This window comes from Cariama cristata, unplaced genomic scaffold, assembly GCF_000690535.1.
Source record: "Cariama cristata isolate BGI_N322 unplaced genomic scaffold, ASM69053v1 scaffold23135, whole genome shotgun sequence".
Lineage (NCBI taxonomy): Eukaryota > Metazoa > Chordata > Aves > Cariamiformes > Cariamidae > Cariama > Cariama cristata.
This window is the reverse complement of record NW_009617243.1, coordinates 9186-35036: the sequence shown is the minus strand read 5'-3', so window position 1 is coordinate 35036 and position 25851 is coordinate 9186. Positions and strand designations below refer to the sequence as shown.

At 51.4% G+C, this 25851-nt stretch overlaps 1 protein-coding gene across 1 annotated transcript; it reads right to left on the bottom strand.

Annotated features, from left to right (window-relative positions):
- Positions 1-10411: 10411 nt before the first annotated feature.
- Positions 10412-24458, bottom strand: ARHGAP19 (Rho GTPase activating protein 19). Its single transcript, XM_009700469.1, has 12 exons — positions 24430-24458; positions 21335-21600; positions 16940-17020; positions 16385-16594; positions 15581-15807; positions 15053-15139; positions 14076-14141; positions 13154-13342; positions 12320-12418; positions 11633-11725; positions 11091-11159; positions 10412-10581 (listed from the first exon to the last, which is right to left on the bottom strand). The coding sequence occupies exons 1-12, from the start codon at positions 24456-24458 to the stop codon at positions 10525-10527; spliced, it is 1473 nt and encodes a 490-aa protein (XP_009698771.1). The 3' UTR covers positions 10412-10524.
- Between the last annotated feature and the right edge of the window lie 1393 nt (positions 24459-25851).

The following is a 25851-nucleotide window of genomic DNA, read 5'->3' as shown; positions in this document are numbered from 1 at the left end:
GGACCGCGGGGCAACCGACACCCCCCGCCCCGCCGTGAGATGGCTGCGGGGTGCAGCGAGGCGAGCGGGTATCGTGTGGGCAGAGGCACCCCGGGCACTGGCGGAGACCGGAGAAGCAGCCTGTGAACCGTGCAGGCAGAGCATTCCCACCTCTCCTCGGGGGGTGCCAAAAGCTGTCGTATCGCCCGGTGCGCTCCAGGTACCCTTGTCCTGTCTCCCACCCGGCAGCCCAGAGCCTCATCCCCATCATCCAAGGCCCAGGTGAGGCGTGGGGATCTGGCAGCCCACGGGGACCCCACGGCAGGCTGGTGCTTGTCGGGCAGGGTGGTACCCGGTCTGCTTGTGGGAACCCAGCGGCCAAGCACCCCAGCACGCAGGGAGGACTTGGGCATGCATCTCCACTTTGCCTCGTGCACAGACAGCAAATCTTAAAGTCCTGGCTGTGGCATTAGCTATGTCCTTTCCCACCCCAGGGGAACATCTTAAGAAATAAAGTAACCAAAACGTCTCTGTGACCAATCCACCAGCAAGAAAGAGGCAAAATACACTTGTTTCAATGCAAGTAGTGAGCCCAAGAAATCCTGTGGACTTGGCCCCAAACGGTTGACACCTCAGAAATTTGAGCATTGCATTAATTTTATTACCTTCCATTTGCTTCCCTGAGGTCTGCAAATGCAAAGCAGGAGGGTGTAACCGGGAGGGCTGGTCACCTGTTTTATTAACGCCACCTGAAACACTTTTAACCCCATGGCTCCAAGAGCTGAGTCCTTAAGAAAAACAACAGGCATTTAGAGATGTCCGCCAGAGCCTTGGCTGCTGGCAGCAACTGCTGCAAATGCCATCCTCAGAGAGGAAACCCATGGAAGGAGGGGAGGTGGGAGCCTGTCACATCGCTCGGACAGTGGGAGGAGAGGTCTGTGAGCACAGACACCCCACCACACACTCATTTCCCCAGCCAGCAGGATATTTGCAGGGACGGTGGCAGGTCCCAGGGGCAGGAACGCCTCTTAAATCAATGCCCCCTTCGTATGGAGCTCCACAAGCTCCTTAATCAACTGTCTGCACGGGGTCTTGCTCTGGCGAGGGCCACCTCACACACACAGGGTTGCACCAGCTTGGCCCAGATCAGCAGCCCTTTCCCATCCCGAATGCAAGCTCCCATCATCTGTCTGCATTTTTGTGACATCTCCTTCCTCTGGCCCCCATCCCGGGAGGAAGCTGTGCCTGAGATGGATGAAAGGGGTTTGTTCCTCGTTGCTACCCAGCAGCCCTGACAGCGAGGAAGATGAGCTGCTTCCCAGGACTCTGGGAGCCGACCCCTCACTGGCACGGCTTCAGCAGAGGTGGCCCTGCAGCCCACCCTGGGGGTCTCAGGGGTCCCCGGTGGCAATGGCACCTGAAGGGGCCCTGTGGCAAAGACCTCTGCTGAATTTCGGGAGGTGAAGGTTGTTTCCTAGCAGCTCAGCATTCCTCAAAGCTGGCTGCTACTGGTGTGATGCTTGGAACCCCCGTCCCTCCCAAACTCCCCCTCGCCCCTTGGCTGGCAGAGCAGAGGCAGGTCTTCCTAACCTGCCCTTTACCTCTGATGCTGGTGGGAAGGAAGGACCAGGATGAGGGATCTTGTTTCCTCCCTTTTGCAGGCACTTGCCCCAGGCAGATTCTTGTGATCTGCAGAATAAACAGGCTCTCCCCGGCTCTGTGTCCAGCTGCAGCAACACCCAGCCACTCTACAGCCGGGGCCGTGGTCTTGGCAAGGGGAGTAGCCGGCAGTGGCCTGCCTGGGGGCCACCATTGCCTGCCCCAGTTCCAGTGGGAGCACAGGGCTGGGAGGCTGAAAACCCCATTTCAGGCCAATATCCACATTCTTTCCTGTGGGTACCTCGATTCCTACCCCTCCTGTGGGAGCTTCTTGCCACCGCCTGCCACGCAGGCAGTGCCCTGTGCCCCGGCACCACCAAGCATCCCACTGAGCTGACCCCTCTGCAGCTGCTCTGGTTGCAAAAGCAACCCCCTTCCAGGGCTGCCAACACAGCAAGGGCTGAGCAAGCCTGGGGAGGCAGAACAGCAGGGCAGGGGGACAGGCTGTGCGCCCAGACCCCTCTCCCACACCTCAGTTCTTGGTGCATTTGGGCGATCCCAAATTGCCCAGGCATGCTGCATGGGGTGATGCAGACCTTGGAGAGCAACAGCTGCCCGGGAAAGGCCCAGGGTGCCTCTGAATATGGATGAGGAGCAGGGAGAAAAATAAAACCCAAACTTTTCTTTATCGGGGAAGGCCTGGTCCTGCCGTCTGCCACCGGGATTTGGGCCAAACTGCTTGATAGAGAGAGAGACCATCTGGATTGTCTGATGGGCTCTGGGTTTGGTTAAAATGAAGCAGAAGCTTTTTTTGCAGGAGAGGAGTTTTCATGGGAAGATCCGGGGAAGGATTCCAGGGTACGCGCCAGACCTGTCGTGCAAAGAGATGCGAAGCAGCTACAAAGCTTCAAACAAAATTTGCTGCCAGTTTTAAGCCAAGTCCCCCAGGGCAGCATCCAATCATTTCCACCTACCCCGGGACGGGCCACAGCCCGCCTCTGTTAGCTCTCCCACGGTCTGGGCTGGTGCCGGGTCCCCGCCGGAGCCGCCGGCGGCCGATAGCACCTTCCAGCATGCCAGGGCTTAGAGGCAGCCATGCTGTACCACTGCACCCTGCTCCTCGGCGTGCGGGGCAGAAGGCAGCACGTCCTGGCCCGTGCTTGCTATGCCACTTACTCTGCGCTTCGAAGCAGTACCATGGCTGTCAGTACTCCGCAGCAGTGCTCAGCCCTTCTCGGGGCAGGACTTGGTGCAGAGCAGATGCGTTTAAAACACAGGCAATAGTGTGCATGCACGGTGCCTGCTCCAACTCCGCTGCTGAGGACCATTGCCAGTGGCAGGATCCAGCTCCCCTTGCAGCGGGGCTGTGCTTTGAACCCTTCCTCCCACCAGCAACATCACTAAAACACACCTGGTTTGGGAGCAGTGGCCGCAAGATGCACCACCACACCTCCAGCTGCCCAGTGTCCCCTAGAGACCCCGCGCAGGGTGGGCTGCCAGGCTGCCCCTCTGCTGGCCGAGGCCACATCTGTCACGCCTGGCCAGCTTGGCTCGTGCTGGGAGGCCAGGCTGCCTTTGTCCCACCAGACACGCTTGGCTTTGGAGAGTGAGGCATTGTGTGGGAGCGGGCCGGCGTGTCGGCCCCGTGAGGGCACCTGTTGGGCTTGTGCAGCGCGACAATGCCCTTGATGGGTCTATTATGGAGTTGTGCGGGAGGCCGGGGGCCGCTGGGATCACAGTAAATCTCGCCTGGTTAGCAGCAGCGGCAGGCAGGGCTAGGATGCACTCTTTGTGATGTCTCTCCAGGCACAAGTCCTACCTCGCTGGCAAACAGCAAAAGCATCGCCCTGCAACACATAGCCAGCATCGCCTTGTGAACGTGGCCAGCATCGCCTTGCAAAGTGCCAGCATCGCCCTGCAAACATGGCCAGCATCGCCCTCTGAATACTGCCAGCATCGCCCTGCAAGCGCTGCCAGCATTGCCCTGTGAACACGGCCAGCATCACCCTCTGAATACTGCCAGCATTGCCCTGCAAGCGCTGCCAGTGTTGCCCTGTGAGCACCACCAGCATCACCCTGTGCCAGCATCGCCCTGCAAACACGGCCAGCGTCACTCTGCAGACATGGCCCCGCTGACTGCAGGAGAGGGGGGCAGCCCCGCTGCCTGGGGACCTCCTCACTGGGACCGAGCCAAGGGAACAGCATCCATCGGTTCCTCCTGGACGATGTGGGAGATGCTGAGGCTCCCAAGCAGGTGAATTTGGCCCCAGCTTCACACAAGAGGGACTGTCCGAGCAGGGGGAGCCCAGGCTGTCCCACTGCCTTAAACAATTGCAGACCAGCAGGAGAGGGACAGTCTGCAAGGCACTGCATCCCTGCTTTGTGGCGCAGCTGAGCAGAGGGGCTGAGCCCCACACTCTGAGTTCCCAAGACCAGCTCTAGCCCACAAGGAAAACATTTGCACCGAGCAGCCCAGACACAGATGGGGAGACGCTATTCCCAGCGCAGCCGGACACACCAACCGCTTGGGAGCTCTGCGGCACAAGCTGGTTTGAATAAACCACACGCGAGGAGGTGTTTGTGAAGCGCCTCGCACATGGAAACGCTATTGTTGGTGCAGCGTGGGATCAGGGACTCGGGGGTCCCCAGATGTAGCAATTGTTCCACATCCGTGCTGTGCGTACACACACGCGCGTCCCCGCTCCCTCTGCCTGGAGCCACTCATTAACCCTCCTCAATGAAGATGCATTGGAGGGATAATTTACTGTTTAATAGACTAACTTTCCATTTGCTGTTGCCAAGACATCCAACATATTTCTCCACGGTGCCATAAACTGCAGCTCCTCTGCCATAAAACCCTGCCTCCCAGTTGGAGCAGGTGGCTTTTCAGGATTCAGCTGATGACCGTGGCCATGGGGTGGGCAGAGACACCAGGCTTTGTTTTTAGAGGAACGGGGCTTGTTCCCACCAACCTCTTTCGCTTATTGCAATCGCTGTTGCACTGACATCTCTGAGCTGGGAAGCCATCTAACCTGAGAAATAAGCAGTGCCTCAGTCTGATAGATGAGGGAGGCAGTGGCTCTGTCCTGATTTTAGTAGTGAAGATGCCCTGGGTGCAGACGAGTTTGCCTCTGCTCCGTATTTACGGCTAGCTGGCGGTCGGTCCCACGCTGGGATGTAATCAATAAGCTGTGTGCCCGCTTGGGCTCTTTGTGCTTCCGCAGTCGCAGGCGGCCTTTCTGCGCCTTGCCGGTCCCACAGTTGTGAGCGTGTGTCCCCGCATCCTCGCTCCTCCTCCTCCAGCCCTTACACAGTTCCAAGCTACTAGAGGCTGGAAGAAAGTCAGATTCTGCACGACGTGGGATGGGGGAGCTGGTGCTAGTCCCACTTTGTCACCCAAATTCCCACACTGTCGAGGAGGCACTTTTAGGGTGCAGGTGCTGCAGGAAGCAGCAGCCCCAGAGGCACGAGCCTGAGTGACTGGCTACCAGGGTCTGGCTCTGAAGGATGACAGCAGCCAAAAATAACTTGAAAAGGAGAGGGAAAGGGTTTAGCTTGCCCTGTGACAGCTCTGCTTAGCCCTAGATGCATGCAGGGACTCTCACTGGAGCTGGAGGACCATGCTAGGGGCTACCCACAGAGCTGATTTTTGTCCTTTGTACGAGGGCATCCCTCCCCAGCCTTCTCTCTGCTCTTTATGTTCTTGTTCACCTTATTTATAGCCCCAGCTTCCTACTCGCTCCATCCCCCAGATGCAGCCAGGAAGGAAGAACCATGCATCTCCAAGCCTGATTCCCCCACTCCACCCGCCCCGGCACATCTGGCCCTGGGGCCCCCAGTGCTGTGGGACACGCAGGGGGTCCCGTCCCGCAGTGTGTGCTGCCAGCCCCCTCTTGCGCTGCTGCTGCAGAACGGCCTTGGTGAGGGACAATGGAGCCAGAAGCTTTTGTGCAAGAAGGTTGCTGAGATCCTGCTCCCCTGGGGCAGGAGGACAGGCAGGCAGCCAGCGGAGCAAGGCTCAGGCTTTGTAAGCGAAAAGGTTGGAAGAAACAAATCCTAAAACAACCTCAGGCCAAGGCAGACACCCCTACATCGTAGACCTGTGCATGCACCCAGTTACACCACAGCCACAATGGCCAAGGTGGGTTTGCAGCCTTGCACCTCCCTTCATCCCAGCTCTAAGCCCCAAGCCAGAAGCAGAGGGGATGAAGTAGGACACAGTTCTCCTCTCTGGTGTAAAAGGAGCCAGGCTTAAAATCGTGTAAGGTACCCCATGGGAGTTCTGGGTGGTGGATTTGTAAATCCTTCCCAGCAGCAAGGCAGGGGAGCCTGGTTTAGTCCAGGAGAGGTGGGACTGGGAAGGGGAGTGCAGTAATGCCCACTCCAGCTGGGACTCAGCGGGGAAAGGAAAGCTCGGCTCCCCCTGATCTGGACTGAAATCAGCACCTCAAAGGCTGGTGCTGGGAAGTGTCTGAACCTCACACCACGATGTACAGCTTCTCTTTGCATCAAGACACAGTAGCCCAGAAACAACCCCATCACATTCCTCATGTGGGCACTTTCCAGGAACAAAGCTGGGCTGGAGCAGGATGGGGCCGGAGAGCTGGCACCAGCGGAGATCCCACCCGGTACCACAGCACAAGCAGAAGGTCAGTGCAGGACCCAGCACGGAGATCTTGGCTTCTACGTGCCTGCACAATTTATGAGCTTCAGCACGAAACCCTCACTGGGGGGATGAGCAAACAGAACTAAACATGGTAATTTATTCACTCCATGAAAAAATATTAGTTAATCCAAGCCAATGAGATTGTAAAGCCTGATAACTGGTCTGGCTGGTGCCAACATCTATCGCTAGCAGTACTCATGTTTTTTGTCTACACTCTTGCCCTAGGCAGTGAGATGCAGCAGCAGCATGACAGCTCCCAGCCACACATGATAATTTAGGAGAGAAAAAAATATCTTATTTCGACTCCGAACCAGGGCAGAACAGTTTTAAAAAAAAAAAAAAATCAAGACAACTTGCAAAAATTGATTTAGATAGCAGTGACACTCTGCAGAACTTATTTGCAAGTCTGTGCTGTGCAATTTGAGATAAAAACTGTTTAATGAAATGAAGGATGAGCACTGCTTGTTTGCTTTGTAATGTCACTGCTGTACAGGAATACCAACAGGCCAAAGCAAACACATTGAAAGCTGAGCCGTCCCCCTCCAAGTATGTCCCTTCACCCAGTGTTTGGTCTCAATGACTGCTGTCCTTTCACTCGCAGCCAAGTTTAAGAGCTTGGGTTGTGGCTTCAGGGGCTAAAAACTATTCATTTTTTTAAATTATGTAAGCCATATAAAGCTGTCACTTTGAATCACAGTTTATCAGGAAGGCGATATTTGGGTTTGCAGTATTCAAAATCGCTATTGTGAGTTTTTGCATTCCTTTGTTCAACATTTTCAAGAACAGAAATGTCTCTCTGGACTCCCATGCCCACTTTCAAGTGCGGAGAGGCCCGGCCCGGCTTGCTCCCCGAGCTCTGGGGACACGGGACACACCAGTCCCATGACACCCAACTGCAGCCCCAGAGGACGACGGGGCCTGCTTGAAGCTCTCCCGGCAGGAAGGCAGCGCTGGTTTCAAACGTACCGCACCACTTGCTTCTCCTGCTTGTTTTTCAATTGCATGGCGAGGATGTTAATGAGTGTCTGAGCCACGGCAGGCAAGCCCAGGGCATTTCAAACGTGGAAGAACTTCACAGAGAAATAATCTGCATAAAATCTGAGACGCCATTATTAAGAAGGAGGAAAAGAAAATGCAGGCAGAAACCATCCTCCCTTGGCAGCCAAGAATGGCAAGAGAAGAATGGTTCTACAGAGAAAAATGTATTCATTTGATCCATTATTTATATAAACTGTTCTTTGTAAACCTGATTTCCCGTCACCCTGGATGACAGCAGGGGGAAGACAGGAAAAGAAAAGGCCCAACTTCATACCTCTGAGGGAAAAAGACAGCCCATCTTTCCAGGCACCCTGCATCACATGAGGATCCCAGAGAGGGAACAAGCCCTAGTGCTGTTGGGAGGTCAGTGCCATCCCTGCAGGCGGGCAGCGTCTCACCAAGCACACCCGTACTTAAGGGTAGGAGCTCTGGGGTTCTGAGCAGACGTTTCTTTCCTTTTGAAGGTGGATGCACCACCAAGTCCTCGCTGTCCCAATGAAACTGCTTAAGCCACTGCACAAAACCACTAAAAATAAAAGCATTTAATATGGGGGTTTCACATGAACACACAGAAAGGCAACAGTCTGAAACAGTACATACGTAGCATATATAAATAAGGACAAAGATTAAAAATACTTTGGAAACGATAGACTCTGGGAACAGTTAGCGGCTGCTCTGGGAGGAAGCATCCTTGTGAGTCATTGCACAGGGCAGACAAATGAGACACATCCAGGCATGACTAAAACTCCCCAGTGCCTGTGAAACAGTGTGAACACGTCGGGACTGCAACAGCCAAAGGTCCTAGAGGCTGAATCCATCAGCCACCACCATCCTCAGCACAGGGAGGACAGCACCATGGGCTAAAGCCCAGGGCACCGAACCCCTCCTGGGACTGCCCTTTCTGGAGACTGCACCCACCCCTTCGGCAGGGAAGGCATCTGAGACATGCAGAACACCAGGCTGATGCCCCATAGGTAACTTTTCTTAGAGCTAAGCAAATATCAGCTGTGCCAGAAGCCAGATGGAGTCCCTGAGCTGGAGCCATCGGTAAGGGGGGGACAGTGGAGAGAAGAGCTACCTTCCTCTCATCTGTACAGAAGCAGTGCATTCAGTCTTACAAACAAGATTGCCTTGCCAAGCAGACACCCATACACCGAGAGGGATGCCCAAGTAAGCTAGGGGCAATGGGGAGATGAGGGAGGGAATGAACAAATGCTTCACCCAGCAACCGACCTGATGCAAGTAAGAGCAGAGGTAGCAGGACCAGACCAGCTCTCCCTGCACCACCACTCAACCTTCGGCTTTGCCTCATCTCAGTTCAGAGGCAAATCCGAGATCCCCAGGTCTCTGTTAACAGTGGACTGCAGGGGCAGGGTAGAAGTGCAGTCAGCAAAACACACAGTGCCCTTCGGAGAAGAGCACATACACAACTTCAGCCTTCAGAGGGAATGATTACAGACACATCCAAAAAGCACATACTACTACCACAACAAACAGCCTCTGCCCTTCCTCACAGCATCCTCGCCTGCCCGGCCCCTGAAGAACCAGAGCTCTTTCTTTGCTGTCACAGAGGCTCCTAACACCAGCAGCTCCCAACTCACACATCTACAGTCCCACTACCCCTTACATTTTCAAGGCAGCTCCTCCAATTTGGGGTCAGACTGGGGACAGGCAGCCCCAATAAAGTACCAGGAACATCCGTTTGGACAGAGCAGCATGAGGCACATAGCTTTGCACCTCAAAAAAAAAGAAAATCACAGTAAAAAAAGGTGACAAATTCCAGCTAAGCTGCACAGGGCTCCGATGCCCTGTTTTGACAGCTCTAGCCACTCAGACTGAACTCCCTGCTCACATCCCAATATTCACACCTCCTGCCACCAGTTGTCTCAGAAAGCTGTCAAGGACAGAGCTCTAACTCCTGCTGGCTGCTGGTTCTTAAAGATTAGAAGGCAATTATAATTGGATTTCAGAGATTATTTGCTTCACCAAGAAGGGTTGAGAAGTGTTTAGATGGTCCCCCAGCTGATTAAATCTTTATTTCACAGTAGTGACCCTGTCTGTTTCCTACCCCAGAGTGCCTGCAGACAGGTACTTGGCAAGACTGGCTTATTGGAGCACTTTAGCTTAACAAGACAGCTGACACTGTCCAGCTGTGATGGGGGTTTATCCCATATCTAGATGGTTTCATCTCATTTTTGCAGCTCAGGCCAAAGAGCTGAAACCAGCTCCAGCCCTTTCCCCCAGTTTAATGACTAATCAGCCAGTTGTCTGACCAGCCATCCAGATATCTTGAGCCAAAGCCTTTGGCACCATTTGCAGCAGATGACAAATGGCTGGAGCCCTCTCTCACCTCTCATGCTGCTCACGCTGTTCCTATGCTGCACACACAGCCACAAAACTCCGCCTGCTCCAGACACCCCAGCTTCCAAAGGCTGGGCTGTCCTGCCCCAGAGAGCCATTGCCAGCCTCCTGCCCTGCTCAGCTTAGCCTCCTGGGGCTAACATAAAGCAGAGACACTCCTTGCTCACCAGGCAGATCCCTGCTGTGGAAACATGAAGGCAGTGAGCAAGGGCTGCCTCCAGGTCAAGCTGAAAAACAGGGATGAGTTTATTGGGGAAGCTGCTTTCTCCTGACCCCACTTGAAATGATGGCACCAGAGCCTCTCCTCTTCTCCTGGGCCCATCCTGTGCTCTGTACCATTTTGTGCACTCCGGCCCTTTGAGGACAGCAGGGCAAAAGGGAGCCCAGAGGAAGCAGCATGGCTCCAGAGGAGGCCTGGAGGTAAGGTTAGCTGTTAGGATGCAGGTGAAGGTGGGAGTCCATTGTTCTCACTGCTAACAGAGGGGAGGAAGTAAAAAAAAGCCAACATGTTAAAAACTCAGAACAGAAAAGCAAAAAAAATACAGCCTAGCAACATTGCAGAGAAAGCTGGAGTGCACACAGAGCCCCGCAATGCACAGGGCTCTCCTTGCAAGCAGGCACTCCAGCTCTTCCCAGAGCCAGCAGGTCAGACATGCTGCATAAGTTTTGGTTAGATAGTGGTTTGCCCCATAGTAGAATGAAATATAATTTATATACAGAAAGAAACAAGTCCCTGCAGTCTTTGCAAAGGTCCAGTTTCAAGAGCGCTGCCATGTTGGTGAGGGTTGCCGTGAGTCTGCAGCATCCCCCTCTCAGTGCAGCACATTATTCACAGCTTGCAAGGCTGGGCATTCCCCACCCATGCGTTGGTGCGAGGCGATTCAGAGGGATGACGAATTCTTGGAAAGCAGGTGGGCTCGCATGCGTCTACAGGACTCCTGGAGCAGAGAATTAGAGCAATTGAATGCTTGAGACACAGAATTCCATGCAATAAAATGTTGACATGTTGTCCTCCCCCTGCAAAGACTCCCCCCAGGAGTCTGCCTCCCACACCTTTTACCAAAGCAGACCACTAGATAAGAGGCAGCAAGTAGACAGGGACAAACACAGCAGTCAGTCTTGGGCTGCACCAACCTCTTGTCCCACTGCCACCCTGACAGGCTGTTAGCACTACCCCATGCTGCCAGCTTCCCTCGGCTTCCCGTGACAGCCAGCCTGCCAGCTCACAGGTAGAAGGGCTGTACACACCTGCTTGGGTGAAACCCTTCAAGGCCTGGCTTCCAGCATGCCAACTGCCTGCAGCTCGGCATGGAGCAGACTGCTACAAGCCAGAGGACCGCAGCTGTCACAGAGTCTTGCGTGTGTGCCATCACCTCTGCAGGTGTCGGAGCCCAGCAGGCCAGATTCCCCACAGGAAGGAGAATGGGCACGTGTATGTGTGTCTCACCTCTTTCCGGCCCTCCAAAGATTTCACCTTTGCTTGGCACATGTGAGCTGGAGATCCACATTTCTGTAACTGGACAAGAGAAGGGAATAGGAAGGGCATCCACAGCCTTCCCTAGGAGCAGCCCGTACCACCAGAGAGCAGCTACCACCCAAATCCACTCTTGGCTTGTCTGGGCCATGGGACAGCCCTACTACCCACAGGCAGCAGACTCTGTACAGCCTGTGCAGGAGGATGGGAGACAGGGAATGAGGCACAAGCTAACACCCCAGGGCAGGAATACAGCCAGAGGGACAAGACTGGAGTGGAGGCCCAGTGCCACCAACCCTGGGCCCATGCTGCCCTTGCTGTCTGCTCTGCTCCCCTCACAGCAGCTTCCTAAGACCTCATTTGATCATACAGAAGAAACTTGGAAACCTTCTGTTGGGCAGAGAACAGCAAACAGCCTCCCAAGGATCACTGAAATGAGTGCCCATGTTGCACTCAAACTCCCCTCACACACTCCCCCCACCAGCAGCTCTAGTGGTGCTGGGAGCAGCTCTTACCAGGTGGACATTCTCTTTGCTGACTCGCTCAGGCTCCGGTGTGGCATCCCTGCTCTTCCTCTCCAGGATAACCGGGGTTCCCAAAACTTTCCGCTGCCATAAGAAGAGAGGGCTGTTGGCTAGTGCTTAGAGTGCAAAGTGAAAAAGAAAGGGAAGGAGCAGGATGCATTGCTGGTAAGCAGTTGGATGCTGGGAAAGAAAAAAGGAAGCCAAGCTGGGACAAAGATTGCAAAGCAGAACCACCTGAAATACCATGCCACTAGGCTGAGCCTGCCTGATTACAAAGGGTTTGGGAGCTGACCTGAGGCCTGGCCAAGAGCCCAGCCTCTCAGAAGCAGGTACATGCTGCTGTGGGGCAGCCTATGGCATGCTAACACCTGTGCTAACAGGCTAGACTACATGACCAGCTCCCTGTCAGTTCTCATCTCATCTCAGGAAGCAATCAGTCCTTCAGAAAGGTGCATAGATCATACAGCCATGCATTTCATAGATAATTACACTTTATACTAACAGGGCTTATTGTCACTGTGCTGCCTTTTCTGTCCCCAGTGGATCTGTGTTCTTTGGCAGCCAGTATTTTGAACAGTCCCTACCCTTTGAGGGCCTCATTCAAGCCAGGGCAAGGCAGAAGCAGACAGCAACATCAGAAACTCATAGCAGAGAGCATGGGTCAGACACTGCCCTTACCTTAATGAGGCCGCTGAAGGAGCGCGAGCGGGTGCGTCGTGGTGCTGGGGATGTGGGTACATCAGAGCCAGGAGTGAGAGCTGTAGGATGCTTATTAAACTAGGAGGAAATGTGAGGGCAGTATGTTAGCACAGTTACTGTTACAGTTACACCAGTCCCTTACTACTGTGTGCTGCTCTACCTGTTGCCCTCTGCCTAGAACTCAGTTTGTCCCTTCCGCAACCCAAAATGGAGGAGCAGCTCAGAGCTGCAGGGAGAAGAAAGCAAAGGAAGGCCGCATCTCCCACTCAGGATTACAGGGAGCTTGGGTGCAAAGCTGCTTTGTGCTGGCTACCAGATTAGCCAAAAGCAGCAGGTGTTGGAGCAGAAAGGGGGCTGGGCAGCAGCTGGAGGCTGGCAGCCAGGACTGGTGCTGACCATATCGACCAGTCCCTCTGGAGCAGCAGGTTGGCTGGGAATGCTCACGGGACCAAGAGGAGACCTGTTTGTCCACTCCCCGCAGGCAGGAGGGGACAAGACTTTTTGCTTTCTGAGGGAGGAAGCTCAACAAGGCCATGATCAGGACTGGGGAACTGCTGGCTGGCAAGTCCCTGGCTTGGAAAACAGAGAGCTCAAAGCACAGCTTGGTGCAGCAAGCTCCATGGTCAGCCACATCCAGGATAGGCGGCCTCCTCCCCTGTCTCCTTACAGCTGTACCCCTTACACAGCCCAAAACCCAGTCTCCCCCGCCTGCCCAGGATCAGGAGCAGCTCTCAAGAAGGCCGTGCCTTTAGCCCTGTGCCCAGTATTGTGCTGACAAGCACACCCCAAAGATATCTTTCCTCCCCATGCTACCTGCCGGATAAGCTTCTTCTTCTTTGCAGAGTCAGGCATATTGTGGACGTGGCGGAAGAGCTCCTTCAGTGCCTCCTCCGTGCGCTGCTGGGTCTCCTCCTGATGGCAAGTGTCCAGCCGGCTTCGCTTCTGAGACTTGAGGGGCTGCAGCTCCTTGGAGCCTGGAGATGTCAGCAAATCCAGGTCGTCCTGGGAAAGCGGAGACAGCAGTTGCTTGCCATGCTTTAATCCAAACGAGCCACCCATCTGAGCCAGGCTGGGAAGAGTCTCCTGAGCTGCCTCAACCCCAGTGAATGCACAGGGCTGTGTTTTCCCTACCCCTCTGCAGCAGCACTGCACCAGCAGGCCCTGTGCCAGGAAGAGGTGACAGCAATACAAAGGTGACCCCCATTGCTTCTTCCCTCCCCTCCTGGATGCCAGCTGCAGAAGCCCTTCCAGGCTTGAGAAGGGCCAGTGCAGCTCCTTGCAATGCATCTTCCGTCTTCTGCAGCTATATGAGGCAGAGAAGCATTTGCTGGCAAGACACAGGCAAATCTTGTCTCAGTGGCAGCAAGTAGCCTTTATCCCAGCCACTCTTCTAAGCAGCCTGGCCATGGCAGCAGGCGCATCTGTCTGTTTGGAAGGCACAACCCCATGAAGGAGCAGGTGCTGCATGTACTGGGCACAGGGAGCAGGTTTGCTGCTAAACAGGCGCTGGTAGCTTTCCCTGTGCTTTTGATTAACAGATGCTTCAACTCTGCCCAATTTCCCTAATGCAGCCGCCTGCATTACCACACCATATGGTTCCCTCGCTCCTGCTCTCTGACAGAGCCTCTTTCATGACTTGGTTTGTTTTCAGCCTCTTTCACTCACAAGGATCCCTTCACAGTATCACAGCCTCTGCCCTTTCATGGAGGGCAGGCATTGCATTTACTGGCCTTACCTTTGATGTGTGGGCTCTGGATCCCAGATAGTGCAGCCTGGCACACTCCCGGATGTACGCTGGGGCCTGCGACGATGAGCAGAGAAAAGGTCAAACATATGTTTAGTGTGTTTGGCCCTGGGGCAAGAGTGGCACCGGCAAGAGCTGCTCTTCAACCATACCACACAAGCCACTTCCATCAAGACTCAGCTGGTTAGGGCAGACAAAGCAATGGGATTTCACGTCTCCAGTGCATTCCCTGTTCACAGTTTCCTTTTGATGCGGGCAACCAGCACAAGTGGAACACAGAGTAAGAGCAAGGTTCCGCAGGAACTTTTTCCAACCAATTCCCCCATCTCTGAACCAGCCAAACAGGGGCCTGACAAAGAGGGCAGAAGGGGAACTTTCTATGGGAGAACTCTTCGCAGAGAGCAGATGCTTACAGTGACCAGGAAGGTCCTGAGAAGTCAAGAGACTGCCTGTTGCAGAAACACTTCCTTGAAGGAAACCCCAAGAAAGCCCCACACTCCTGATGGTGCTAACACAGCACCCCACTCCGAGCTAGACAGAGGCTCGAGAGCACAGGCTGTGCCTGTAACAGCAGTGGGTTGACCACCACTCGCAGAGAAGTTCACAACACAACGACCCACCCTATCAGGTATTCAGCTCATCCAGGACAAGCCCCTTCGGTTTCCTTATCCTGCCAGCGGTGGAGGGGAGCCCGGTGGCTACCTGCCGGCAGAAGCCAGGTTTCTGAGCCGGGCGGGAGGTGCAGGGTGTCCAGCAGAGGGTGGTGTTACACCGCACCCTGCTTCTGACCTGCCCCCGCACAAAGCCACCTCCGGGGCTGCCTTCCTACCACAGACCTCCTCCCCAGTCACTAAAGGAACAGTTTCTTGTAGAAGTCCTCCTTCTCCTACCGTAGAAGAGAGCACCCAGGATATACACATGACACCTGGGATAGGGCCAGCGAGAGCAAGACCCCAAAGCGCACTTACCTTGAAGAGTTTCTGAGAGTGTTTGATCATGAAGGTCACTCCATTGTTTAGCTTCGTGATATTCTCCTGAAGGTCATTTGCTGTCACCTGGCAAGGGGACATAGCCAAAGGCGCAGCAGTTAGAAGGGCAGGAGGGTGGGTTTCTGCTGCCCTTGCTGTCTCTGGGACTTAGACACACACAGTGCCTCAGCAGGAGACTTGCTCTGAGGAGACAGGCGGGCAGGGCTCACATCACACCAAGCAGAGCTCACAGAGCCAAAGCTGCTTTGAGCACAGAACTAGACAACTCTGGGGCCAAACAGTTCACACCAGCAGCACCCGAAACCTTGCAGAGATCTATGGCAGGTCTGGACTCAACACTAGGACTGAGTCGTGCCAGGAAGCTCCGCCTCACCATCCCAGCCTCCAACCCTCACATCACTGTATCAATACTTAATTTTCCCATCTTGGTTCTTCCCCTGTAGGCCTGCCAAGCCTCTGCTTTCTACCTTGCAATATCCCACCAGCAGATACTGAGGCATTGCTCACATTTCTGGGCCATAGGATGTGGGGTGCAAACATGAGGGCAAGATTGTGGGCAGACATCTTGTTCTTGTCCTGCTTCTTGGCGGTCTGGTAGAGCAAGTCCAGCAGCAATTTGAGCAGACTGCGGTTGGGTGCTGGAAGGATCAAAAACAGCAGCTGGAGGGCTTCAATTTGGCGCTCTTTGTCTGGAGTGCTGGTCTTATTCCCCTTCTCATCAAACAGCGTCAAATCTGCCAAATCACAAGGCAGAACATGAAGAACATACACTACCTTCCCTAACAGCAGGTCTATTGCAACCAGTTACCTTTCCCTCTTCATATGCAGATCTTCTCCACACTCCTGCACAGTTGTTGGCCTTCCATCTCTCTCCCCCCAGCTCCCAAGCTCCCCACTTGATGTATTAACCCATGGTACTCCTCCCACAGGACAACAGAGTTGAAAGCAAGATGGAGGAAGTTCACATAAGGTAGTTCAATAACAGTTATTAATTACATAGAAACCACACGTCGCTCAGGAGACCCCCAGACTTAAAACAGATGGAGATCCAGGTTACCAATGTGGGCTCTGTTCCTGTACCTGTTTATTGCTGGAGAGAGAAGACTGGACTAGACAGACTTGGTCTGATTCCTTACGATTTTCAGCTCCAGTCTTTCCACTATTAGGCTGAGATGGCAGGAAGATTCCTTCTTACGCTGCCTTTAAGGATTACACTTCTGCAGCCTAGTGTGCAGCTCTGTAGCATTACCACCTTTCTAGGAGGCTAGTCCCATTTCCTCTGTTTATCACTGCCTCTTGCTGCTCACTCACCTGCAATTTTGAGATGGGCATGGAAGTGCTTGTGTGTCAGCAGCGGCTCTGGTAATTCACCCAGGAACATCTTAAGCAGAGTGGCCACATCATTGGAATGAAACTCCCCAGAGTCCAGGTCAATATCTGTACCACTGTTCAGAGCATCCTTTAGGATCTGTTGCCTGATGCTGTTGCCTGGCACCCGAAACAAGCCTTCTGCTCTTAGATCTGCTCAGCAGAGGGGAAAAAAAAGGCCATTGATTAGTAAGAAGATAGGAATCAGCCTCTGATTAAAGCAGTTCCCTCCCTTTTCCAGAGCTTGACAGCAAACCTCAATGAACGGCATTCAGGGATATGACTTCAAGCTGGCTCCCATCAGTAGAAAAAGTCCATGCACAGAGGAAAAGAGATTAACATATCTGCTAAGCAATTCTGGGAATGGTTACCTAGCACAGCCGCAAACTCCTGCTGCTGGAGAGCTCAAGAGCTTTTCACTCTCTCTGCATCAGAGACCCGAGGTGGGCCAGACAGATACCCCCTGGGATAGGAAGACCGTAAGACAGAGTCACTTACTTTTGTGCAGATACTCGATTAGCTGGGAAACCTGTGCAATGCCTTCTTCTGTCAGCGGTGAGCCAAATACCACTCCTTTCTCTGCAGAACAGAAGATAATGTGTTCCGGCAGTTCAGAACCCAACAGCCACAGACATGAGTGCTCCCCAAAGAACAGGATCTCTGCATGCAAAGACTAGTGTCCCAAAACACTAAGGGTGAAGGTCACAAGGACCCCCACAGATGTGAAATATCACAAGCACTCCCAAATAAATCACTTCATCTCACCATGCTGTACTTACAAGGGGTTCATCATCCTGCTTCTTACCTCAGCTTAATTACAGTTTTTATCAGCTAAAGCAAACATTCTCTGGCTCTTGAAAAGAAAACGACACAGATGCTTCAGTTTTAAAGGGTGTATCATCTGCAAGCCTGGACCTTATGGAAACAACAAAGTGGGAATGGCAGATGTGACAGCCTGGACTGCCCGCATGCCTGCCACATTGGCACACTCCACCCCTGGGAAGGACAGTCCAGATTAATTCTCACTGTGGCTTAACATGGAGTGGAATAGAAAGAAAAGGTGCAGCTATGAGACTATGGGAGAGGGGAACAAGCACTACTGGGGAAAGCAGACACGATCCGACTGGCTCACACTGGCTTCCTTTTCAGGGATGGGTAATCCCTGGAATTCCCTGATCCCAGTGAATCTCTCTTCCATGTCAGCTGCCCTGACCCGAGTACAGTAAGGTACGAAGGCTGAAGAGGGAAGAACTATAAAAAGAAAGGAGAGTAGCAAAGCAATGATCTGGGCCCTTCCCCATATGGAACACTGACAGCTCCTCTCACTCCTGGCATTTGCTTTCATCTCGTGGGGTTGTTACAGATTGGGCATGAGCTGCCAGCTCCAGACCTCCAGTAAATAACACAGGCTACAGCCCCTAAAGAAGATAGAAGCAACTGAACTGAAAGGAAGGAAATCCTTGTATGGGAAGAAACGTTAGACAAGAAGCCCATTTAACTGAAAGGCACTTGTTGAACCAATGCAGAAAACTGTTCTTGTCCAGTGAGGGGACTTCCCAGGTAAGACAGTGGTTATCCAGCAGGACAGTATTTCCTAATAAACGCACTCTTGCTGGTGAATGGCTTTTTCCATCAGATACACACAGACAGCACAAACCAGCTCTGTCCCTCTGAAAGCTGAGGCAACTCCCAGGGGCTTCGCTGGCAGCAACCAGAGCCCTGAGCACCACTTCTTCCCTCAGGTGCACGTAGGTTTTGACTGCAGCTAGGGACAAGATGCTGGATAGACCAAGCCACATCATGCTGACTGGGACTGAGAACTGGAAGCAGGTACAGAGCTGGTTTGTTCTGACCTTGCACTTGGGCTTCAAAGAGCCAACAGATTTAAGAAAATATTCCTCCCTTCTCCATGACCAGACTGCCAGGAGCAGAGGCCACTTCTGAGGGCAAGCTGGGCATTTGCACCCCAGCTTTCTGTGGTTGAAGATTTCCCTCCTTATTGTTAGAACTGATAAGCTCAGCAATCCAAGCAGTGCATTGCCTGGTCTGATAAAAGTTATCTCCCCCACAAGCTTTCTCTTGTTTCTCCCCACCCTCCCCATCCCTTATAGCATATTTTGATTTTACTAGCTTTTGGTCTGTTGTACTACAGATCTTACTGTTCTGTGGTGTTGATGCTGACAGCATGTGGGAAAGACCTGGTTAACCCTATGCACTTCTCTAACAGACTTCCTGTGCAACTAAATTTATTCCGCCTGAAGAATATTCTGCTTTCTTCCAGGACTTCTGAAATACCTGGTACGCCACCAGGAACTCCAGCCTCCTGTTAAATCAAGAACTTTCTGACCTCCCTCTGATAAAGCTCATGCTTCCGTCTTGCAGGAGAAAGGAGAACAATGTGAGCTCTCAATCCACACGTAAGATCTGAAAGGCTTGAGTGCAAAGGGAGACAACGGTTGGCAAAAGATTCTTGTCCTTGAAGAAAACTAAACTCATTAGACATTCAGATAGAATCAATAGTGGCCAGGAAGAGAAGAGGAAAATACATCTTCTTGAGACATGCAGGGCCTGACAAATTCGATTTACTTTTGAAGTCAGAAGTTGATATCTGAATGAGAATTTGATTCTCAAAGAAACTTGAAAGACGTGTCTGGAGAATGGATGCTGAGTTACCAAGGCTTAGATGTTACTGTACGATTGCTTCTGAAACTAAGCAGCAACATGAGATTGAGTTTCCTGATGCTCAAAGAAGTTGTAAGTATTTGCAGTTTGATCAGCTCTGAGCTCTATGGTCCTTGGCCTCTGGCTTTGAAGAAATAAAACCTGTTTATTCTAGCTGATCTATAACATGAAGAAAAACAAACGATGGCTCCAAGATGAAACACACAGTACATGAAACTGATTTTCTCTGTAGGCACAAACTTTTTTTTCTCAGAGTTTGGCCGAGGAGTTCACAGACAGTGCCTGTCAATGCAGGGAGACATTGCCATTGCAGCCTGGGAGTGCAGCCAGCAGACTTGGAAACATCTGCTAGCTGTAGCTGTAGTGAGACACATGGCCATGGAGACATCTGAATGGGGGAAGGAGGAGCTCTTGGGGAAGACAGCTAGCGGGAAACGTCAGGTCTGATAAGAGCAGTGCTCCAGCAGAGTACAGATAATTTAAAAAACCAAGCTAGACAAGGCTCACAAGCGCCTGCTAGAAGGTTTGGACAAGAACATGGAAGTTTCCATACACGCTAAGAAAACACTTCCAACTTGGTTACTCACTCACTTCTGTTTGTCAAGTGGCAAGTGTCTGAATTTAAGGTGTCCTGCTACTCTCTGGGAACAGAGGCAGGAGCAGGTATGAGCACAGTCTAACTGCAACTTGGGGGCAACGTAAAGACTTGTTATTATGGAGCAGCAAGGTAAGTCATGGCAATATTGAATAATTCTCACCTAAGGATGCTAAAGGACTTGATTTGCAGTACTTGATTTTCCCCTGCAGCGCTGTCCAGCCCAGGGTCAGCGTGTCTACCAGGGTTCCCACTGGGTGAGCCAGGAGTGAAGGGCTGAAGCCAGCACCAGAAAACTCAGCCTGAACGGTGGGGCTGCAAAGCTTGTCCTTATGAAACACAGTGGAGGAATAGGTTTGGTAGAATGAGAAACACTTAGAGAAACTATATATAGGTTGAAGACAAAAAAAGGCATACTTGGGCGTAGTGATAGCTCCCTTCTCAGAGGTACTCACAATAGCAGAATTGCCCAAAGGAAGGGGAAGACTAATTAGAAGTGTTCAACCTCAGGCTGCCAACATCTGAAGGCAGCTACCCACAACTACTCTGCCAGCAGACAGCCAGTCTAGCTAGGAAACCAGAGCTGATGAGGGATGTGAGAGGCGCCCAGATGCAGGCAGTTTCTATCTAGATGAGTGAGAAGGTTTAACTGAACTTATCAGGAGAACCAGACTCCCCTTGTGTGTGGGCAGAGGTGGGAGAAGGCACACACACCTAGAACACCCTTTTAGTTACTACAAAACAGTGGTAAATGCCAGCCAGTGAAGAGAAGAGGATCTGAACACAGCTGTACTCAAAACCAGATCTCAGACTTCTGAGAAGAATAAAACTCCAGCTGAATGCTTGTCTCCAAGAGAAAGAGAAATATGTCATTTCCCAGGGCTGAATCTGGGCTTGAGCAGAGTCAGCCTGCAGAGCTTTGTCACTGACTCACTCGACTGGGATGTGGATCAGAGATGGCATTTGGATGGGAGATGGCTTACAGATTTCTGAGCTATACAGACAAGACCTTCCAGAGAGCTGGGACAGCAACTGAAGGAAACAGTGGGCCCTGAGTTAATTCAGTGGCCTGGAAAACCTGGGCATTATTCTTCTTTATGGAACCTGATGCTTTCAGCCTTTACAGATATTCCATCACTTATGAGGAAAGCTAATGAGCTAAGAAAAACAGAGCATGGACTACCATGGGCACAAACAAGTGGAGAGACAAGAACACCTTGGTGTGTATTGGAAGAACCGGCAGCTTGTTCAGGCACCGCTCAGTGCTATCCACAGAGCCAGACCAGAAACACTGAGGGACCAAAGCTGTATCTCCGTGGTGTGTCCTGTACCGAGCACAGCGAGCAGCTGACCCACCAAGGCCAACCTGACATAAACCACAGCAATAATCCCCAGAAGAGTACTCCAGAAATGGCAAGGCATTTCTGGGATGAACCTCCTGGCGTCTGATTTGCTCCTTTCTAGAGGTGGCATCCCCAGAGATTATAAACCTGTAGTATTAAGCATTCAACACAAGCTCAACAGGCCAACACTGAAAGTTTTGTAAACTACATGTAACAGATGACGACTGTCAGTATCACCCTAAAGGTGGGCACCAGACGTGATGCCATACTCACCCTTGCGCTTCAGAGACATCAGAGAACGGAAAAATCCAGAGGCCGTGCTGTTTGCCCCAGGCAGCTTAGGGTCCTCCTCTCCCATTAGCTGGGCCAGCTCTGCCCCAGGCAAGTCAATGAGCCTGGTAATGTTGCTGACAACGAGCTCTGTGAACACCTCTGGTTTTTCATGGCGCAGCTTTTCCACAAAGAAGTCAGGATTGAAGATGATCGGCTGGCTGCGGAGGGAGGAGTCATTGCAAATGACAAAATTGCAGATGGCATCACTGGAAAAAAGGAGAGAAAAAAAAATACTGTAAGTCCTCACTGCTTTGTTTTTTTACAGCCAGCTGGTCTGCCCTGAAGGAGACATCTGCTGACACAGGAGCTACCAGTCTACACCAACAGCCCCGTCTGCCTGTGGTGAGCGTTCAGCACAGCATTTCCTTTTGGAGCAAGAATATTTCTGGCCTGTTTGTACAAACAGCTCAAGACTAGCACTCCATAGCGTGATGGTAACATAAGCAACACATGGCAACACCCAACTAAAACCTTCATTGCAATCACATCCTACTAGCTCAGGCAGGTATGACACCCAATATTTTACATTAACTTACCACTCAGTCATAAATAAGTTTGGTTCTGTCACCGTTCTTCCCCAGAAATTCACCCCCAGTGGCCTGAAAGTCCAAATCCCAATCCAAATTTTTTTCCCAGCCAGCTTATATTCATCAGTTCCCATTTCCGTTCCATCATCCCAACCTTCCTATCAACAAATAGATAGTTCCCATGCCCCAGGACTTTGTTTTTAAGATCATAAATGTGCAATAACCCTGACCCACAGTTCTGCTAGGGATGCAGTCAAACGCTCCCAGGTGACAAACTGCCAACTGTTTGGTTACTGCTGTCTGCCAGCCTCGGTAAGTGCCCAGCTATGCACTCTGAGTCTGGAGCGAGCGTGAACTCATCAGAATTAGCACAATCCATGCAAGATCCATTCTTGAGGAACCCCTAGTAACCTTTCTCCTAGAAGATTTCTTCTTGGCTCATCCAGTTCTTGCCTCTTCTTCAGGCCGTCCTTTATCCAAACTCCCTGTTCTCTACTGATGCCTAATTTCTTCCTTTCATAGCTTCTCATGTGGCATGGGAAAAGGGATGCATCTGAGACACCGCTCGGCTAAGGGTTATCTATAACAGATACTTAGCCCTATCAGAGGTGAGGTAAATGTAGCTTAGCTACACATCTAAAATCAACATAAAGAGTTATCAAAGAGTCTCTCAGGTTAATCGGTGCTCTTAATGCTCACACTTAAAGCTTATCCCAATTTCCATCTACCTCTAGGTCTTCAATTACCATCTTCCCACCATTTCAAACACTTGCACGCTTCTGAAGTTGAGCCTACAGACCAGAGTTGTCTAGCTTGCTTCTCCTGCCCCTCTTTTACTTAATGTGAGGATTAGCGTCATTATTCTCGAGTCACAAGCTACTGCCCCGATGTCATAGGCGGCTATAAAGTGCTGGCCTGGCCCTGGGAGTTGGTGTGCCAGTTCTGCCAGGGCTCTGGGTGGAGGCTGCCTACTCACCCAGCTTGCACACACTGCGTGTTTTCACCGCGTGACGTTCCCCAATCCTTTAATCATTCTTGGATTCTTATATACTACTTTCCTTTCCACTGTTTCAACATCCCTCCTCAGCTATGAGCTCTCACTGAACACCATTTTCCAACAGCGGCTGCCAAGTGCCCAGGTAACAGAACTGCTGTGCTGGGACACACCAGGGATCACGTCCATCCCTTCGGTGAAGTGTGGCACCCGGGGGAAAATGCGTGCTCTGCCCATCACCCCTGAGGCCACCAAAGGCTTTCCCTCCAAAGCAGGCTTTCCCACAAAAGGCCAGACCACCTTGACCTTCCTCTCCTCTCTGCTGAGGGGTGGAAGCCATGTCACCATGTTCAGATCATGCTGGGTATCTGTGCTCACTGCTCAGCATGCCTGCCACCGAAAGCGTTTGCAACCCGCTGGACCTTACATCCACTGATTTAAACCACGGATCACTTTAGCCGCTAGTTCAGAGATCTTGGCAACTTACTTTTCTGATGTAAATCGACAGTAGCTAACGAAGGGGAGGACATCAAAGCACATACTGGTAATTCACCTGAACTCCAGCCTACCTCCACGGAGTATCTGTGAACCCAACAGTTATCTGAGCTACTGCTGTACATCTTTGACCTGAAAGACCATCTTGGCGTGATTTCCAGGATGCGTGATCAGAATAAGAGAATAAAAGCCGGGCTCAGGCTCCACAAGGAGAAAGACACTTTCTGAAATCAGAGGAAACCAGGCTCTCGGCAACACTTGCATCGTGAGAATCCATACGAAACCCTCACCCCTTGCCACCGCTCTCCACAGATGTCAAAGACTCCTTCAAGAGGATGGAGAGGAGAAAGGTCTGCAAGGCAGACTGCAAGGCAATCTGCCAGGTCATCTAAAATTTTAGAAAGCTCTTAAAGGCTCCCAGCTGTGTGGCTCATAGTGGCCTAGCAAGCATGCTGCTGACTCCAAATGGGGACCATATTTTTCTGAGCACCTCCCAGCCTGTTTTTCAGCAGTTTGTTATCTGCAATAAATCAAGACCGAAATGCAACAGCCCGGTATCAGCTGCTGAAAAGCAACTGCCAATCGATCTGATCATATCCACATTTCATTGCACAGGGCTACAATGCACAAACAAGCACCAGCTCTGCCCATAATGTGGAGCAAGCCCTTTGCCTGAAACCCATGACAACTCATTCTGTGGCAATACAGATCCTGAGAAGGGTTAATAGCAAGTGTATAGGCCCAGTGACCCTGCCTGCAATGATCCGTGCACTGTTATTCACTCACTAGCAGTTTTGTTTCCCCACAGAGAAGATATGCAAATACTTTGCAGCAGTTACATCAACCATCACAGATTATCTGCTCTGACAATTAGATATCTAGATTCAGAGAAAGAAAATTAAACAATTTTGTCAACTAGAACTGACTGACATGACTTCTCTGCACAGCCAGTGTTACAAGTTGCACAAAGTTTAACAACATTTAATGCAAAAATAAATAGAAAAAAGTAAATTTCTTACATGAGAGCTGAGAGCTTTTGGAGAGGCATTAGGAAGCAGAGACAGGGAAAAGAACTTGCTCCTTGTTTCCAGCAACAAAAGAAACCTGCCTGTCCCAGCACAGCCTATGCAAATTCCACGCATGCTACGAGACACAAGGGCGCATTATTGGGTCTGAAAGGCCCCCTTGGCACACACTGGGCATCAGCCTTCACACAGAGACAAAACAGAAAAGAAAAGCTGGACAAATTGATTCATGTCTCTTGCCAAAGGCTGCGTAGCTGGAGTTTAACGGTAAATAATTCCTACATAGAAACCAGGGTTTTGAATTAGGACCAGCGTGGTATTAAGTGCTCTCCACCTGTATCCAAGAGGAATCCACAAAATAGCCCCAGATCTACCCTGTGTTTACCATGAGTAAAGCCATGCGAACACATTCCCAACAGCATCCAAGCACAACCAGTGTTACAGCACTGGCAGGACAATAGCCGAGTCCCTTAACTGCACAACCCCGTGCCCTGAAACCTTGCTAGAAACACTCTCTGCCCCTGCCTTTCACACTTTTAGATCCTTTCAAAGACAAAGCACATAGATCGACCCCTCCAGAGACGGAAACAGCACCTGGCCATTGCTCTTTGCCACCAGTACTGTGCCACCATGTGCCGTTCATCCACTTCAGGCTCCACATCCCATGTTTCTCTGGATTCCCATCCAGTTTCCCTGCCTGCCGCAGCTGGGACGAGCCTTGTATACTCTTATTGTGGTATGGCACTTCAACGAGCTACTTAATTTTGAAAGGTCACTTTATTAGCAGCTCTTCCTCACTCAGAAAATTTGCCTTTGTATCATTATTGCTAATCAAAATGGAAATGTGAAGCAAACCCCTATTTCTGAGCAAAGATAAAGCCCCCACTGGCTTTACACACAATAACCCTGCCAATCCTCACTGCTGCACACACTATAACCATCAGAAAGAGCCATGTGCCCCATCTGCTGTTTTCATGTTAAAAAAGAAAGATGGATGTACTCTACCTACACTCACAGTTTATATAACAGCAGCAAAGGGGAGACAAACGTATTCAGGGAGTTTATTGCCTTTTTTTTTTTTTTGCTTTTCTTGCAATTAGAGTTATATTTTCTATATGCTGTGATCTCAGATTGCTTTACGACTCGCCAAAAGATGATAAAATAAAGGAATAAATAGCTTCCTCTCAGATCCCATGAATAAAATCAAATCCCAATGAATAATAAAACCTTGTACTAATAGGGTTGTGATTAAGACAGCAGATTAAAAAAAAATGGGTCCTATATTGTGCTGAGATTCTTGCCATTCTAGTATCTTTTAGAAGCGAAGCCCATGATCCCAGCCAAGTCACAAAGCAAGCTGTCTGTCACACACAACGTTCTTGCTTCAGGCATGACAGCCCCATCATTTCATGGGGA